The sequence below is a fragment of the Aphis gossypii genome, chromosome X, assembly GCF_020184175.1.
Source record: "Aphis gossypii isolate Hap1 chromosome X, ASM2018417v2, whole genome shotgun sequence".
Taxonomy (NCBI): Eukaryota; Metazoa; Arthropoda; class Insecta; order Hemiptera; family Aphididae; genus Aphis; species Aphis gossypii.
Genome location: NC_065533.1, coordinates 10,871,656 through 10,888,812, shown reverse-complemented (window position 1 = coordinate 10,888,812; position 17,157 = coordinate 10,871,656). Strand labels below are relative to the sequence as shown.

Here is a 17,157-nt window from a genome sequence, read left to right as displayed (position 1 = left end):
TTTTTAGGGTTATTATTTTTTCGTTCAAATTATTATTGATATAAAACACATACCTACAGTATTGTTATAGTTAAATTATGTAATTGTAAGGTTTAATTATTTGTTTATTTATTATTATTTTTTTTTTTTATCAAGAACATGTTTGTACAAATTTTAAATTTAGCTGTGACTCAATCATTATGTTCAATTTTTCTCTTTAAGTTTTATCATTTGAGAAAATGTTATTTAAAACCTCAACTAATGATTCTGGACGTGTTACTTGTAATATAATATTAAACATTGATATTAAACTGTAAAGTATTAAAAATATTTTTATTGTTGTAAGAGCAGATAGTATAATATGTTTAAAATTGGTTAATGATGAATAATAATGAAATTCTAGAAATAATATTAAATCCTTAATGAAAAATAAAATTATTCTAAAATACCTCATAATGACAAAATATTGTTATGATTTTAAATGCATACACAGCCTGATATAAATTCATTAAATATGTATTGAATATAAAATAATATTGTTTCATATTATATAATATGTACCTTTGTAATTTTTAAATTTTCTAATTCCTCTACTTCCACTTAGCCTATATCTGTTTTTACATTCTAGGATTGATGGTACTGACATTTTATATGATATTATTTATTTAGTACTTCAGTACACCAATATTATACTGTAATATCAATTTATTGTAGTATAATATCACATAGTTATTGCAGCTGAATAGATTTCATTTATTTTGTTTTTAATGACAACTCGAGAAATATGTTAATTAAAAATGCATTAGGTACATTTTTTTTTTAAATAAATTAAATTTCTCAAAGAACTGAGAACATCAATCAAAACAATGATTCTTAATATCTAGTTTATTGTATAAAGGTTTGCTTGATGACTACATTTTTGAAGATTATTCTTTCATTTTTACACATTTTTTTTTATACAATGTATCAGGGGCGGTCAAACAATAAATCATGTTAGATTTTATTTTTAGGGCCACGCGCCCATATGTTTCTTAATAATTATAGTTTTTCTGTTGAACGTGGATTATAAAATGGATCGACAAAAGATTAAATATACAACACAATTAGTTATAATAAGAATACCTACGTAATATTTCACTATAACTAAAACACATAACTAAGTATGAAAAGTAAATTGTCTTCTAACAATGTAAGTTCTATTCTTAAGAGACATACATGTCGTACACCTAGACAATACTAAAATGCCACCCCACGGTACATAAATAAACAGCCTTAGGTATATACTAATGATCAATTGACCCATGGCTTACACCACTTTACAAGCTCTCTTATTTGCTAATATAATATCACGCCATATGTGATGTGATTTAACAGATTGTAATAACAACTTACTATGTTGTTGTTATTGCACAATATGATGCTACTTTTATACAATATTAAATTATATTCAACATATTCAATAATATAAAAAATTTCCATGGAAGTCGATCCTCAAAAGTGAAGTATATTTTTAGTAGATGGTGACCAAAAAAAGTTTGGCCACCCCTGCAATGTATATTATGTTGTTTATATACAAATACAATAAATGTCCAGACCACCCATGACATTAATTAGTCCGGATAATCAGAGATCCATTATAAAACCAAAACATTCCAGTAGCGATCAGGTTCTTAATACAAATAAAAATAGCATATATTGAAGAAATAAAATTAATTTAATCATTTAACATTATTTTTGTCTATAATTTTTCAATTGAAATTTAATTAATCATTATTATTTTAACACACATACATAAATATATAACTTAAAAAAGCAAAACATTGATTGTAAATAAATAAACATCAAATATAAATTAACAATTTTTACATAATAATTGGCTATATAAAACAAAATAATAACATGGAATCCAATATATTCATACAACAATTTAATACTTATATATTTCTTAATATCCAATAAAATGTTATAACAATTGATATTTTTTAGTTTGCACTGAAAAATATTAAATATCAATGTTTATGTCTTTAAATTTTATATGGCAGTGTTTCAATTATTGTTATAGTAAGCTACATTTTCCTTAGCATATGTTAAAGAATGCAATGGTTATAGTAATGTAAAGTTTTTCTAGGTTTATTCAAGAAGAAATTTATGTAGATACTTTAAATTAGCTTATAATATAAAAATATGATTACTATTTAATAAAAAAAATAATCCATATTATGCAATAAAAAATAAAAACATAAAATACAAACTAAGAAATGTCAACCTATATAATAAACTAATAAACTACTTTTTTAAAATATCAAGTATCTGATTAAAGCTCTGAGTTACAGCATCTCTGAATGTATCTCCATCAGAATGTTCTTTGTAGTTAGTAATAATAGCACCTGAGTAGTCTTCACGAATTGTGTATCTGAAATTAAAGACATTTTTATAGCTAATTTTTTTTTTTTTTAACTGATGATGGTGATATCTAGTTTTTTATTGATCTTATTGCAATTTCAACAAATACACAAAGCGCAATGGATTACATACAAAATGTAGTATTTTACAATTTGGTAGTTTTCATTTTTTATCAATTTATTTAATGTTTATTTTTAATATTAATAGCCTTGTAACTATTGTTAATTTCAAATCATTTTTAAAACACAAGATATTCCAATGTTTTAATTTTATTAAAACAAATTCACCAAGAAAAAATTATGATTTATTGATATGCTTACCCAATACCAAAACCATCTTTAACGACAGGTCCAAATCCTCCTAACCATACATGATCTGAAGTTAAACTAGAAGTAGATAAAATATTATGATTAATCTGACTATAAGCAGGATCAGTGAACAAGCTTGGAATCTTTAAGTTTTTTTCTTTAGCTAATAATCGTAAAGCAAATAAATGACGATCAAACCCTTGTCCTAATAACAAAAAGATATATAATATTTAAACAATAAAAAACTTTTTTTTATTATCATTATAATATTACCCATTGCAGCTTCCTTTACAAGTTTGCTGTGTTCGACTGAACATTGTTTTATCATATTCACTAAGTCACTGTTAGAAGGTTTGTTTTTACTAGTAACAGCATAGCAAAAATCCTGAAATATATTTTAAAAGTAAATTCATTCAGTAAATACTCCTTTTTAATTTGAATAAGAATTTTACTAATTATACTCACAGCAGTCTTCATAGTACACGGTCTTACAGTTTCTGTTCGACCTTGTTTGAATGCTGCTGTACTACATGATTCATAAGTACCAACATGTTTTTTATGTAGTTTATAATGACCCAGCTAAAAAATATTTAAATTTATTTATTTATATACTACATGTATAGTTGATTTTAAATATTTTTTTATATACATATATTAAATTATCTGAATTCAATTGTATTGTTATTACCTGGAAACATAATTGCATCAAAGAGTCTGCGCTTATTCCAAAGTTTTTACACGTTTTTCTACCAACATCAAAGAACTCAAAGTAATTAACATCCAAAGAGTCATATTTACATTTGAATTCATTCTTGACTTTTATTATATCACATTTAATTTTTTCATCCAAATTGAATTCTAAAAATACAAAATTAATCAGAGGTTATGGATTATATAATGATATATTTACCAATCTAATAAATTAATTAATATAAAAGGAAAATATTCCTCAATAACTTATCATTTTAAAATAACATTTAAGAAATATTCAGATAATCTCTATGATGGATAAGAAATATTGTTTATTTGTCATAGAAAGATTAGGTGCTTTGAAGATGTATACATAACAGACCTTATATTCAAGCACCAACAAAAGTGTTTTAGCACACGCTAAAGATAATATTATAATGCCATGTTTAATTTTTTTAATTTAAAATTTAATGAATTAATCATGAGCCACTAAATCATGTTTTTAATTTTTAATCGCTATTGATTCATTAAATGTTTATTTATTGTTTAAGTATTCTGGCTTTAGAATAATTACCAGATTTAAAACCATGACACATTACTTCTAGATAAAAGTAAGTACATAATAACAAAACATAGAAATATATGTCTGTACAACACAACTACTTTTTATTCGACAACATTCATAACATGATTAATTTAATTAACATGGTGTTTTTATATACTACCTATGATAATAGTTTATTGAGTCTAAAACCTGATACCCAATGCTTTTTTTAAAAATAACTGATTATTTAATGAAAATTAATGTATTTATATGGAGTGTATTCATGTTAACAATAATTACTAATTTTATGAAAATAGTTATTAAGTGTACAAATTACCCAATTTTTTCACATCTAACTCATCTGCTAATAACAATACTTGATTTAAATTTTCTGGATGACATCTTGGAAAATCTGTAGTATCCTTAGAAATATCTTGAAAATATCTCAACACAGCAACTCCATCACCCCATGAATGCTCAAAATTTAATCCTGATGTTCCATCAGCACATACTATTAATGTAAATGACTTGTCAAACCACCTGTACATAAATATTCTCAATAGAAACATAAAAGTGAACTTTTGATTATAAATAATTATTAAATTGTTTATTTTTGCAACCTGTTAATTCCATCAGAATGTAAATATTGCTCAACACAAGCTTTTGGATCAGGACGCGGTCTTTCATCATCAAGAGCAATCATCATAAGACTGTCGTCTATTATACGCAAGGATTCTTCATTCCCTAACTTAATAAGATAATTCCTTAAATCTGCCCAATTGTTACGTTCAGTGGTTGTTAAAATACCGATTGGATGATTAGATGGGGCAATGTCATCATTCAAAATATATTGCATTTTGGATAATAATAACTGAGGGTTTAATATATTACCTTTGAGTACAAATAAAATAAAATATATTTATTAATTAACAATTATTAATCACACAATAAATTAAATAATTAATAATATATTTTTGTATTAGTACCTTGATTATCCAGAACATCAAATTTATAAAAGTGTCCTCGCCTCATAACTACAATATGTTTACTAGATGTATTATTATGTAAAACATCTTGATTAGCCATTGGAATTCGAGTATTATTAAACAAAGAATTATACTGAGACATATCTAACGGATACGCCTGAAATATGTTTAAAATAATTATATATAATATTAAAATTAAATAGGTATTATTATTATATTGTTCAACATAATAAATAGAATATGTACTACACATAATAAGATATATATTTATTATGAATCTCTTGTAGTAAACTTCATTAACATAACATTTAAATGTTCTGAATTCTAGTGGTATTCTCTATAGACAATTCTATAGTAACAAAATTAAAACTAAAAACATCTAAATAATTCCAAAAATTGTTATTAAAAACCATTATTAAATTAATTTTGTTGTCTTTAAATTATAATTCAACCCAAAAGGCATAATTATTATTATTAAATATTATTTTTTAATCTATTCCTGCTATGTCTACTAGATACTAGAATATGCCTATTTTAAGTCGATTATATTAACTATCATAATACCTCAATAAAACTTCTGAAACCCTTGAAATTTTCAGGAAGTCCGCTTGAAAACTTACTTTTCTATTTTTCTTTTAAATATGGAACCTTCAATTTTTTTTATGAAATTTAACTCAAAAAGTTTAAATAAAAATATAAGAAAACTAATTTTAAGTAAACTTTTAGTAAATTAGAATTCTGTTTTAACGTTTTTTTTTAGATAACTAGGTTAGTTTTACAATTGACAAAGATTGAAACTTTTGTATAATTATTTATTTTATACAATTATATTATAAATTTATAATTATTTACGTAAATATAAAATATGATTTGAGCATGGATAAGTGGAAATGCCCACTTAATTTTCTTTTGTAAAGCAGTAACACACACTATTAATCATGCATAAACTTAAAAATCTCAATACTAAACTCTTTAAAAACATTTGGTATTGAATCATTACTATACTTACATTATACATGTAAGCTCCATACCAACTAATTGACTCTGGAAGATATTTCATTAGTTTTCTAAATTGGATGGTATCGCTCTTCTTTGGATTAATATGAAAAATTTCTGGCTCTAATATATTTGCTTTAAGTGATTTGTAAAATCTAAATTTTAAATGAAAAAAAAAATAAATAAATATCAATGAGAATGAGAATTTCAATAAATTGATGTTAAATTTAATAAAAGCATACATAGGTAAAGGTTTTTTATATTGATTTATTTTTTTAATAAAAATAGTCAATAATTGAATGATTCAATATATTGAATTATATAAATTATACCTATTAAATAAAAAGTGTAAACTTATCTCTTTCAGGCAATTAATTATTATTTATAACTATATTATACTTAAAAATGTTGATAATTTTCTAGTATCTAACAATTTTAGTTCAATAAAAGTTAAAGAATTTGAACATGATATAGTATAGTATAATTATAAGTTAATATATGTAATACTGAGTGTAACTATAATTTATATAACAAATTCCCATTATTAAGATTTTAATTTTAAAAAACAGTATATTTTAATTATTTATCCATTTAAAACAAAATATATAATATTAATGCTCACCTTAGTGATGATATCAACAAATTAGTAGATCTTAGTAATTGGTTATTATTATATGCATTATCCAATTGTCTAAACACCAATAATGGATTATAATTAATTGGTAATGAGGTTCTTTCTGTCAAATACATATCAAACCAATCCTTAGTAATATAACTGGTATTTTTGTTTAAATCATTTTTTTTTTTTAACAAATCTTGTAATAGTTGTCCATCATTTTGTTCAAAGTTTTCCACAACATCTTTGGTTCTCAAATAATCATTTTTTGAAAGTAAAGGTTGTAGTGCTTTTAGGTAACGTTCACAAGTTAATTTTAATTCTGGAACTGGAAGTCTAGGTAAAGATCGTTGAAAATGCATTGTAGGTATAATACTGTTCTGAATATATTGATAATCATCAGATTTATGTCTGAAAAATAAATAAGTACATCATACAATAAAATTGCCTAAATTTATTCTCAATTAAATATATTTGTATTAATAATTAGTTTGATTAATTTAGAAACTGTTTGATATAATTTTTTATGAAACTTATTTTAAAAAAAGAGTGATCAAGTGAGTAGTACTGTATAGTAGGTCATCATAAAGAATGTATTAGATTTGAATCTAATGATAGTATCTTTGTATACAAAAAACAATTCTGAACGGAGATAATTTGTCAGCTTAGGATATAATTTTTGGTGGTTGGAGAAAAAGGTGTTTATGTTTTAATGGTCTGAATACACCAAAATTTAAGTTCTTTTATAATTAATGTAAGCCAAACTTATGAAAAATGTTATACTAAATGTTCAACTCTTAGCTACTTATACAACAATTTTATGAATTATATCTATAAAATAATTTGCAAATATTCATGATTTTGAAGAATTTTAGTCAATATTTGAACTTCAAACTTTCAAATGCTAATAAAAAAAATGTATGCCTATGTATTCTTATAATTTTTGAATCACTATAAGAATAACTTATGAGGAACTTTGAATTAAATTTTCATATATTTTGACTCAGCCAAAAACAATGTTATCGATATTTTTTAAAAAAAAAACTAAACAAAAACGAATATTTCAAATGCTCATAAATAGCATTAAATAAACCGAAATACTTTGAAAATTAATTATGAAAAAAAAATGCCAATCTAAATAACTAGTGAATTTTCAAGTATCTACGACTTATACTTTTTGAATAACAACAAATATTGAAAATTGTTTAAGGATAAATCGTTATAGTTAGGCAATTTCATAAAAATTTAAAATTCAAAAGCACAGTATATTTTTCCTATAATGACGCTTCAAGTTTTCTCTATAACTATTTGAAGAAAAAACTTAGTGTTGAATTTTTTAACCTTGGATATAAATACAAAAAATGTTATGAATTTTCATCTACAAAATTATTTGCAAATTTTCGCGATTTTGACATATTTCGTAAAAATGTTAACTCTAAACGTTTATCAAAAAAAATTTTGACTAACGATTTTTGATTTTTTTTTAACTACAATAAGAACAACTCGTAAGGAACCTTGTATAAAATTTTTAAGTATTTTTTGATAGCCAAAATTATCAATACTTAAAAAAAAAAAATACTTAGAAAAATCGAAAATTTCAGTTGTCTATAAATAATTTTAAAAAATCCAAAATATTTTGAAAATTTAACTGTATATAGATAACACTAATATAAATATTTGGTGAAAATTTCAAGTATTTACAGTGATTAGTTTTTGAGTAACAACTTTATAAAAAATCGATATTTTTAAAAACTATTGGGAAATGTTTACATTTGACCTCTATAATGCACCAAGAATATTCACTTTGCCATCGAAAACCAGCCCCAAAATTTGAAATTGAAGCGTTTTTTCGACAAGTTATGATGTACACACACAAAAAAAAATACATCATTATTGTAAAATCAATACATTCATCATTTTGTTCAGAATCTAAAATTCAGAATGATTAATTATTATAAAAACCGCAATCACATTTTATACACATAACATAAAGATTTAAACTAAGAATTATTTCCATAAGGTTACAAATAAATTATTAATTAACACATTAATTATGTTGAACATCTAAATTTATTATTAAGATAGTTATACATAAATATTGTAAATACATTAGTTCAAAATTATAATAACCTAAGTACCTTGTTATTTGTTTTTTGAGAATTAATAATACATAATGTTTTTCAGTCCATAAAGTATGTACTAGTTTTTCATAACTTATTTTTATATTATTAATTTAAAATTTAGATAAATTCTGAACGTAATATTATAGAAATATGTATACGTTACTTAAAAAATTATGATGATTATAGTAGTCAAGGGTGGCTCCATCATGTATTTACGGTCGGAGCACTTTATAGGAAAAATGATATAATATTTGATATAGCTCCCCCCACCAATATTATTTTTTCCAAGGGGGGTGGCACTTGCCCCCAGTGCCACCCCCCTGGATCCGTCCATGATAGTAGTTATACATTTATAATATAAGTATAGTGTTATTTTGTAAAATTTTAAATAAATATAATGATCTATTAAATTTGGTCTATTTACCTTATTTGTGTCAACATTTTGATAGCTGAATCTGCATTTTGAAATTTTACCTATAAAAACAAAATTTTAAAGTAATACAAACACAAAAGTATATAATTAGGTATTTAAGTATTGCCTTATAGAATATTTTGATGCCCTTTAACTATAAAACTTATTTAAATTGTATAAATTACAAAGTTTTTTATGTATTCTTATATAAAACAATTGTGACATTGTTAGATACTGATCAGTAAACTTTGAAAGCTATAAAATATATAAATAAAAATTGATTATGATATGTCTTTATGATACCTTAGGGATTAAACCATAACAAAAAAATAACATGATAAAATTTATGTAAAAGAGGATAAATTAGATTTTTTTAAAAAAATTTCTAAGATATCAAATATCTGACAATACAGTTGCAATATATCTCTCATATGATTGCAAACATCAAAATATTTTTTTCCAAGAAAAAATGTATAAAAATTAAAAAATAATATGGACAATTATAGCACTTTTATAAATAAATTATAGCCATTAACATTAATTCAAGTTTCAAGTTTTAAACTCCTCATATTTAAGTATAAAAAGGATTTCTAGTTAGGTTAGCTAACTCTTACAAATTTTAAGCTCTATAGATCAAACTTACTCTGTGCATCATATTTAGATTAAAAAACTCTTTTTTTCTACATAGGTAATACATTTTTATTTATTTTTAATGCTAAACTGACAATATTTTAATTTTTAGTATCCAAATCTAAAATATATCACTCTAATACAAGTATTCATTTTCACATTAGATTAGATAAGTAATTACAAATATATAGATAAATTGCTGAAACATTTTCAAATTTTATTTTGAATTACCTACTTTTTAGGGTTTTTAAAAATAACTTTAATTTCTAGATGTGTAAAGCTTAAAATTATTAACTAACTAATATCAATTTTTTTATCAAATTTGTTGTGTGTAGTGATAGTTTTTTGTACATAGGTAGGTACATAGCATGCATGATTAAAAAAAATATATTATTATATTGTATAAACTATTATTTATAAACATTATTCAGCACTAAGATATAAAATGTTATATATTATTGTAAAAACCATGCAATATCTATTGATAAATAATATATTAATATTGTAAGTATTCAATAGCTATTTTTTTAAGATATAGGTAATTTATCATTTCATTCATTCACTTTATCATGATTTCATTAAATCAAATTGTCCATGGATCGTAAGAATGTATACAAACATGTATTTAATAGTTATATTTTCATTTTTCTAAGAACTATCTTGATGATTGAATAGACACAAAGACACTCACTTTTTCAACTAAATGGGAGTTGATCCGTGGCTTGTATTTCGAAAGCATTTTCTTTAATTATATTGTCCGTGGACAAACAAACTGTTAATGTTATAATGTATTCACAATCAAACACAAAGTCTGGAGTTAATTCAATTGAGTTTTGAGAAGGTTTTTGAGTTGAGATCTTGTAATACGTCTGCAATAAACATTATGACAGAATAGTATGGAATACTTGTTATGTATAATGTAGATAGTTGAATAATGAATAAATTATAATTACTAGATATTATGACAGTCACCACTATTTGTATTGTTTTGTTATCAATAAAAAAAAAATTGTTGATATGTTATTTTTTTTATTTGATAACAACTGAATAGTTGGTGCCGTTGGTGTTTATGATGATAAACTCGATAAACTTACATATTGTATTTTTTTTATATTATTAAATTTGCTAAAAAAAAATTTATTGGCTTGACGTCGCACAATTAATTTATACTAAACACCAAACACATCGAATGAAACTATCACAATAATACAAAACATATTATATTTTTCTTTGAAACTTGATTTATTTTTCATCTGTGTTATCTCCTCCATAATTTAATATTATGCCTTTGGGTTATAATTATGTACACTAATTAGTTACTCTTACTATACTCACCTTCACTAATCAATATATTAATCCGTACTCACATCTTCCAATAATTTTTATTTTTTAACGATGTAGGAAACTAACACAAAACTTTTTATAGGACCTACCTACTTATATAATTAATAATTTCAAAATAATTGTATTGGATAGTATAGTCTAATAAAGGAATAATTTAAAAAAATATACGTTTGATATTACAAAGTTACATTAAATTAATTTCATAATAATATAATATTATACATAATATATATATATATATAATTACACCACAATGATAATTAATGACTTTTATCACAATAATATCACCGTGGTTATGGATTAATCTTAGAGAAAAATAATGATGAACTGTTTTTTTACTGAACTACACTTGCTTTAGGTGTTTTGAGCAAGAACTATAAGTATTAATAGTTTTAGTAGTTCGCTCGTTCAAAAATCCATTAAACTCAATTAACAAACATATAAAAGGTGCTGTACTTTTGTCATTTAAAAATGTGTAATGAAATGTAAAATGATTAAATATTAATATTCAATTTTGATCAGAGCTACCTATTGTTGAAAATTGAAATAAGTACTTCTAGATTTTTAAATAACCATTTAAAATTACAAAATGTTATTAATAAATTGATTGATTTTTCTTTAATTTTAATGACAATTAGTTACTACATAATGCTAGAAGATTAATAACATCTTTCAAATTAAAAATTCAGAAGATAATTTCAGATATTTAATATTTAATAATCTACTTAAATTAGCTTAGTAGAACTGAAAATCATAACTTTGTCATCAAAATTATCTAAAACCTTATCAACATGTTTTTATTTGTATTAGAAAGAAGTTTATTAAAAATATTTTTTTTTTTTTTAATAACTAAATTGTAAAATATAATATGATGTATAAATAAATAAATACATTGATGAAATAAAATTTCAATCTCTTGCATATTGCAAATTATGTCTTTAGCTAGAGAGCCTCTATTATAATTTATAAAAGATAGAGGCTCTCTATCTTTAACTATTCCCTAGAGAAATATACTAATATATTATTATTTCTCTATTCAAATAATCCAAGTGATTACAAATAATAAAAAATGTAATTCTAAAAATATGGAATAGTATAATAATAATAACTAACAGAATGCTAAAAGTTTATTTAACTATTTAAACCACTTTCTTTTTAACATTTTTTTTAATTATATTTTATTTAAATAACTTATTATAAAAATCATTTTTAAATTCTCATTATTTTACAAGATGAATTTTGTTTTCAATTTCATATTATTTATTCAAATATAGAATTGGAAATAGGTAAAAAAAAAAATAAAGTTATATTTAATATATTTTGTCACCATAATAAATATGAATATATTAATAAAATATACAAATCAATAACAATAACAATAACGCTTGATTTTGTCTAACATTACTAAATATCTCATATAAATGATAATATTAAAGTCTTAATATAAATTATATATAATATTTATTTTGTGATTGTGTTTGTGACTAGAACAAAAAAAAAAATACATATTTTATTAAGATAATACTGTCAAAAATAAAAATAATTTTTATAAAATGTATTCTTAAACAATAGTTTTCACATTTTCAAAATAATACTAGGTATAAAGGAGATTTCAAATAATACTTTGGAAAAACAATTTAATTAGTTAAATATTTTTCAATATTCATAAATGAGATAAAATTACCTAAAATACTAAAAGACTATTTTTAATCATAAATTAACTTATAAGTAGCACCGTTATATAAGGAAACAACTGTAGTGTGAGCAATATAAAATGATTATTGATTATATACCCTTTTCATTTGTTAGTCTTTCATATTTGTCTTTCTATATTATTAATTATTTAATATGTCAAATATTATACTGTATAACTAGATTAGTAAATTTATAATTAACAAGAATATAGTAAATTATAAAAGGATAGGTTTCCACTATATCAAAACATTATCTTATTCAACATTAAAAATGTAAATGTGTTAAACTAAACTAATAATTTAAAAAAAAAAAAATGAAAAACTATAGTGATTACAAACTTAAAACTTGTGAAAGTGAAAATGAAAAAAAAAACAGTGCAATGTCGTCATGGATTATGATGTATTTTTGATATATAATTAAGTTTCATTAGGTATAGTGAGAAATGACAAGATATTTTAGTGATGGAACATAGTATGGTTATTTTAAAATACTGTTTTGTATTTATTGATATTACTAGATTTTTGTTGATATTGCACTTTACTACGTTTAGGTCTTTGAATAGGCACTTCTTCAACAACAATAGTAGATGTTATTGGCAATGAATCAGAGGATGAATCTGATACAGAATCTTCTATAATAAAGGTAGTAGGTTTCTTTTTTTTCACTTTTCTTACGATAGCTGCTGGCTGTTGAGGTAAACATTCATCATCTAATTTAACCATTTGTTGAAGAATCATTGGCATACGTCCAACCTTAAGAAAAAAGTAAATATAATATTATTAAATGTATAGATGATTTTTTTATAATTTAATGGAACCAAAGACTTTACTTTTGTATACAACTAAAATGTACGTAATACCTGCAAGTTCATTCCGTACAAATAATGAACTTATTTAAATAGTAAGAAAAAATAAGATTATAAAAGCTAAAACTAAGCTTCAAATAGTATTAAAAATTGAAAAATAGGCAAAATAAAATTATGAGACATTTATGTATCTTTTGATGTATTGACATCTTTAGGACCAGCCCCCCCCCCAAAAAAAAAAAAGAATGTGTATAAAAAAATGGGTCAAGAGTGAATTGGTATAAATTCAAAGTCATGAAATAGTGTAATGGAAGTTGCGGAATCGTTCTACTCAGTTACCCAAGTATTTATAGCTGTGCGAAATTTAACAGAAAACTTGTGCTAGAGTAAATCTGTGAAAACTGAATGTTAAAAAATTGTTGAAAAAAATTATTAATCCCGAAAATCTGAACCGACCAAAATAAGGCATAAAAGATGTTAAAACATCAATATTGAGCTGTCAGATACAAACTCTGACACACACATTTTTTTAAAATCAATTTCTACTTTGGTCAATAAATTTCCTGTTTGATGATATTTATTTGGCTATTCATTGATGAAAGAAGCTGTAGCTTGAAATATATATATTAATAATATGTATATTGAATATTTACTACTGTGTGCTGGGCTACAATTGCAGCTGTCATTTGAAATGTTTGTTTGGCGGTTGAAGCTAGAGCATTGTAAGTACGTGATTTAACATTGACCAAAAATTCATCAATATCCTATAAACAATAAATAACAATTATATATAATAAATATGTTTTATAATGTTAATTATTCTTTATACCGTTTCTTTTTTCAACAAAGTTGGATGCACTAGTTGTTTATATAAAATTGTAGAACCTTTAGTAAATGGACATGAAATCCATAATAACACAAGCAATTTAATATCATAATAAAATGGAAACCTATAATCACATAATTTAAGAATTAATTTTTTTAGTTTTAATCCAACTAGTGATAGTGTAAATGTGTTACCAAAATTCAAGGAAAATATCAGTTAAACTTTCAATACAAATGAATGCTGCAAAAACTATCCAATACATCATCCATTTAACCTGTAAGCAAATAGATGTATTTATATATTACTTTAAACAGTTCTAAAATAATAAATACTACAAACATATTACAATAGCAATTATTTTTTTTTTCATTTTAAGTTACTTCAAATTATTAAAAAGGAATAAAGATTTGAGTATTACAAATGCTTTTATAAAACTTTAAAGTAAGACATCAATAATCTTTCAAAATAATTAAAGTAATTTGAATAGGAATATACATTTTTTTTTATGAATCAAATTATAATTCTCTTGTAAAATCTTATGAAGATGACTTAAAATAATAAAATATATCATAGCAATGGTTTTTAATTTTTTTTGTAATGAAAACTTGTACACTTGTATACAACTTGCATACTGATTTATTAAAGAATGTAATATTAGGATATCTCAATCAAATTAAATTGTACAATGTTAATAAAATCATGAAATTCCAGTAGCTAATGATTATAAAGTACTATCACTCATATTTTACAAGAATCAAATTCATTGAAATCTAAGAGGGGCTAGACATTTCCAAACATTAGACCATCCAAAACTTACACAGTATCACTTTATTACATTAACAATTGTTCATCAAATATATTAATTAATGATAAAATTTAATTTGTATTACAAATCTATCCCATCCTTTATCACTTTAATATTGCATTTATTTAAAATTTGATTTTTGAATACATAAAAGCACCATCTTTTTAATTACTTGGAAAATTGTTATTTAATTTAAGGAAAATTATACGGCAATGTAAACATATTTTTCAAAGAAAACTACACTTTTTACTTTTAATCTGATTATATTTTGAAAGCACATTTGACATATCCTAATTTAAATTTGAACGAGTTATTCTTGAGTATACATTATGTAGATAACAGGTAGTCTTTTATAATGGTTTTATATTTATAAAATAAACCCAAAAAAATACTCCCTATCCTTTTTAACTTCTTAAGATGGATTATTATTATTACTATATAAAATAACAAAATTAAATAACATACAAAACATTTATTTGAATTTTATTTTATATATTATGTTAAAATTTTCAAAAAATTCATCTTTTTAACAGTTTATTTATTTATCAATAATAAAGAATGATTCACATTTAAACAAAAGAAATTTATACTTGAAAATATAGACCTTATTCTATCAATAGGTATGCTTAGAAATATTTAATATTTAAATAAAATAGAATGTAGGTAAGCAGTAAGCATGCTTAGGTGAACACTTAGTAAATCATAAAACCTATTTAAACAGTTAGTTATAGTGTTTATAATATAAGTACTGTAAATTAGTTTTTATTCGTTTAAATAATAAAAATGGGGAAAAAATAGGTTTAGGCCTTAAGCCTGTTCAAATTAACCTACTTATAAGTTATGTGTATATTAAATATAAACTTACATAATTTTTCACATTTTTGTTTTTCACAGTCTTATATGATGCGTATGCTGGATACATTACACCAAATAAAAGTCTATAAATAACAATAACAATATTTACATGATATACATTATTTATGTATACAAAAAAAAATATACTAATAAAAATTAATTGTTATAACATTGACTTACGTTAATGCTTTGCACACAGCTCCAGGAATCATACTGCACAAATCGATTGAATGATTTAAAATGAAGATCTATACATGGATTAATTAACCGTTTGGTGATTATTTGTTGACTATTTGGGAAAAGAACATTGTCTATTTTCTGTTTAAAATGGACCTGCCTAATTTTACGAGTTATTCATATTCGGTTTTTTTTTTTTTTTACATCGAAACAATTCTTTTTTTATTATTACCTAATATATTATAGTTAACGATCAAGAAATCAAATTGTTACATATTTAATGCTCAATACTACATACCTAATAATTTCTTCATTCTATACATTTCTACTACTATATAAGGCAACAGATTTCAAAACATAATGAACGAACACGGTCCACTGGCATATCTAATTTGTCTCGAAGAGGAAAAAAAATATAATATTCTTATTGGCTATGATTAGCTATCACAGGCTGCTATTGTTTTGGTCATAGACCTTAAACACGACTCACAGTAAGGTCTTCTGGTTTCGTGTTTTCTCGTTTAACAGTAATATTTTCTTATCGTCGATTAATATCATATGATAGATAAGAATTTAGTCTTTAGAACTGTTAGATAAAAACTGAATAACAAACTGTAACAACTATAACACGAAGTCAACTCAATTTTTTCACTCTTACGGATTGTGAAGTTAAAATTGTTTTCGAATATTGTAGTGTCGATTATTCACCAGTTTTCAGAAAATCCGATTGGTTAAATGTTATTGAATTAATGGTGTATTGTAATTTGTAAATAAAATAAACAATAATTGACTATAATATTATAATAAAAAGAGCCTACTCTTGTTTACTTTTTAATTTATTTTAAGTAATTACTAAATCAAAGTATAATACACTAACTCAAGATGTTTAACAACAGTTACCATGGTGATAACTAACCGAATAATATGATAAATCATTTGTTCTGTATTTTCTTAAAAACTCAA

At 23.0% G+C, this 17,157-nt stretch overlaps 2 protein-coding genes across 4 annotated transcripts; both read right to left on the bottom strand.

Annotated features, from left to right (window-relative positions):
• Positions 1-1,674: 1,674 nt before the first annotated feature.
• On the bottom strand, positions 1,675-10,682 carry LOC114122536 (carnitine O-palmitoyltransferase 2, mitochondrial). The gene is made up of 12 exons (XM_027985218.2): positions 10,379-10,682; positions 9,070-9,119; positions 6,529-6,933; positions 5,920-6,061; positions 4,911-5,067; positions 4,545-4,815; positions 4,262-4,464; positions 3,379-3,548; positions 3,156-3,269; positions 2,964-3,075; positions 2,703-2,895; positions 1,675-2,392 (listed from the first exon to the last, which is right to left on the bottom strand). The coding sequence occupies exons 1-12, from the start codon at positions 10,424-10,426 to the stop codon at positions 2,266-2,268; spliced, it is 1,992 nt and encodes a 663-aa protein (XP_027841019.2). The 5' UTR covers positions 10,427-10,682; the 3' UTR covers positions 1,675-2,265.
• A 1,648-nt stretch (positions 10,683-12,330) lies between these two features.
• LOC114122541 (receptor expression-enhancing protein 1-like) lies at positions 12,331-16,846 on the bottom strand. Of its 3 annotated transcripts, none has more exons than XM_050206879.1 (7): positions 16,493-16,846; positions 16,198-16,426; positions 16,028-16,100; positions 14,552-14,631; positions 14,361-14,481; positions 14,185-14,295; positions 12,331-13,478 (listed from the first exon to the last, which is right to left on the bottom strand). In XM_050206879.1, the coding sequence occupies exons 2-7, from the start codon at positions 16,227-16,229 to the stop codon at positions 13,209-13,211; spliced, it is 687 nt and encodes a 228-aa protein (XP_050062836.1). In that variant the 5' UTR covers positions 16,230-16,426; positions 16,493-16,846; the 3' UTR covers positions 12,331-13,208. The 3 variants fall into 3 exon arrangements, with proteins under 3 accessions (XP_050062836.1, XP_050062837.1, XP_050062835.1); XM_050206880.1 differs by having other exon boundaries at positions 16,198-16,306; XM_050206878.1 differs by having other exon boundaries at positions 16,198-16,581; positions 16,685-16,846.
• Between the last annotated feature and the right edge of the window lie 311 nt (positions 16,847-17,157).

Bases quoted from the DNA above. Each gene is read 5' to 3' on its own strand.
- LOC114122536 (XM_027985218.2), bottom strand. From the start codon at position 10,426: ATGCTTTCGAAATACAAGCCACGGATCAACTCCCATTTAGTTGAAAAA. The intron at 3,076-3,155 runs GTGAGTATAATT...AATATATTTCAG, and splicing joins CGTGTACTATGAAGACTGCT to GATTTTTGCTATGCTGTTAC. The intron at 2,393-2,702 runs GTAAGCATATCA...CTTTAATTTCAG, and splicing joins AAAGATGGTTTTGGTATTGG to ATACACAATTCGTGAAGACT.
- LOC114122541 (XM_050206879.1), bottom strand. From the start codon at position 16,229: ATGATTCCTGGAGCTGTGTGCAAAGCATTAAC. The intron at 16,101-16,197 runs GTAAGTCAATGT...TGTTATTTATAG, and splicing joins GCTGTGTGCAAAGCATTAAC to ACTTTTATTTGGTGTAATGT. The intron at 14,482-14,551 runs GTAACACATTTA...ATGTGATTATAG, and splicing joins GATATTTTCCTTGAATTTTG to GTTTCCATTTTATTATGATA.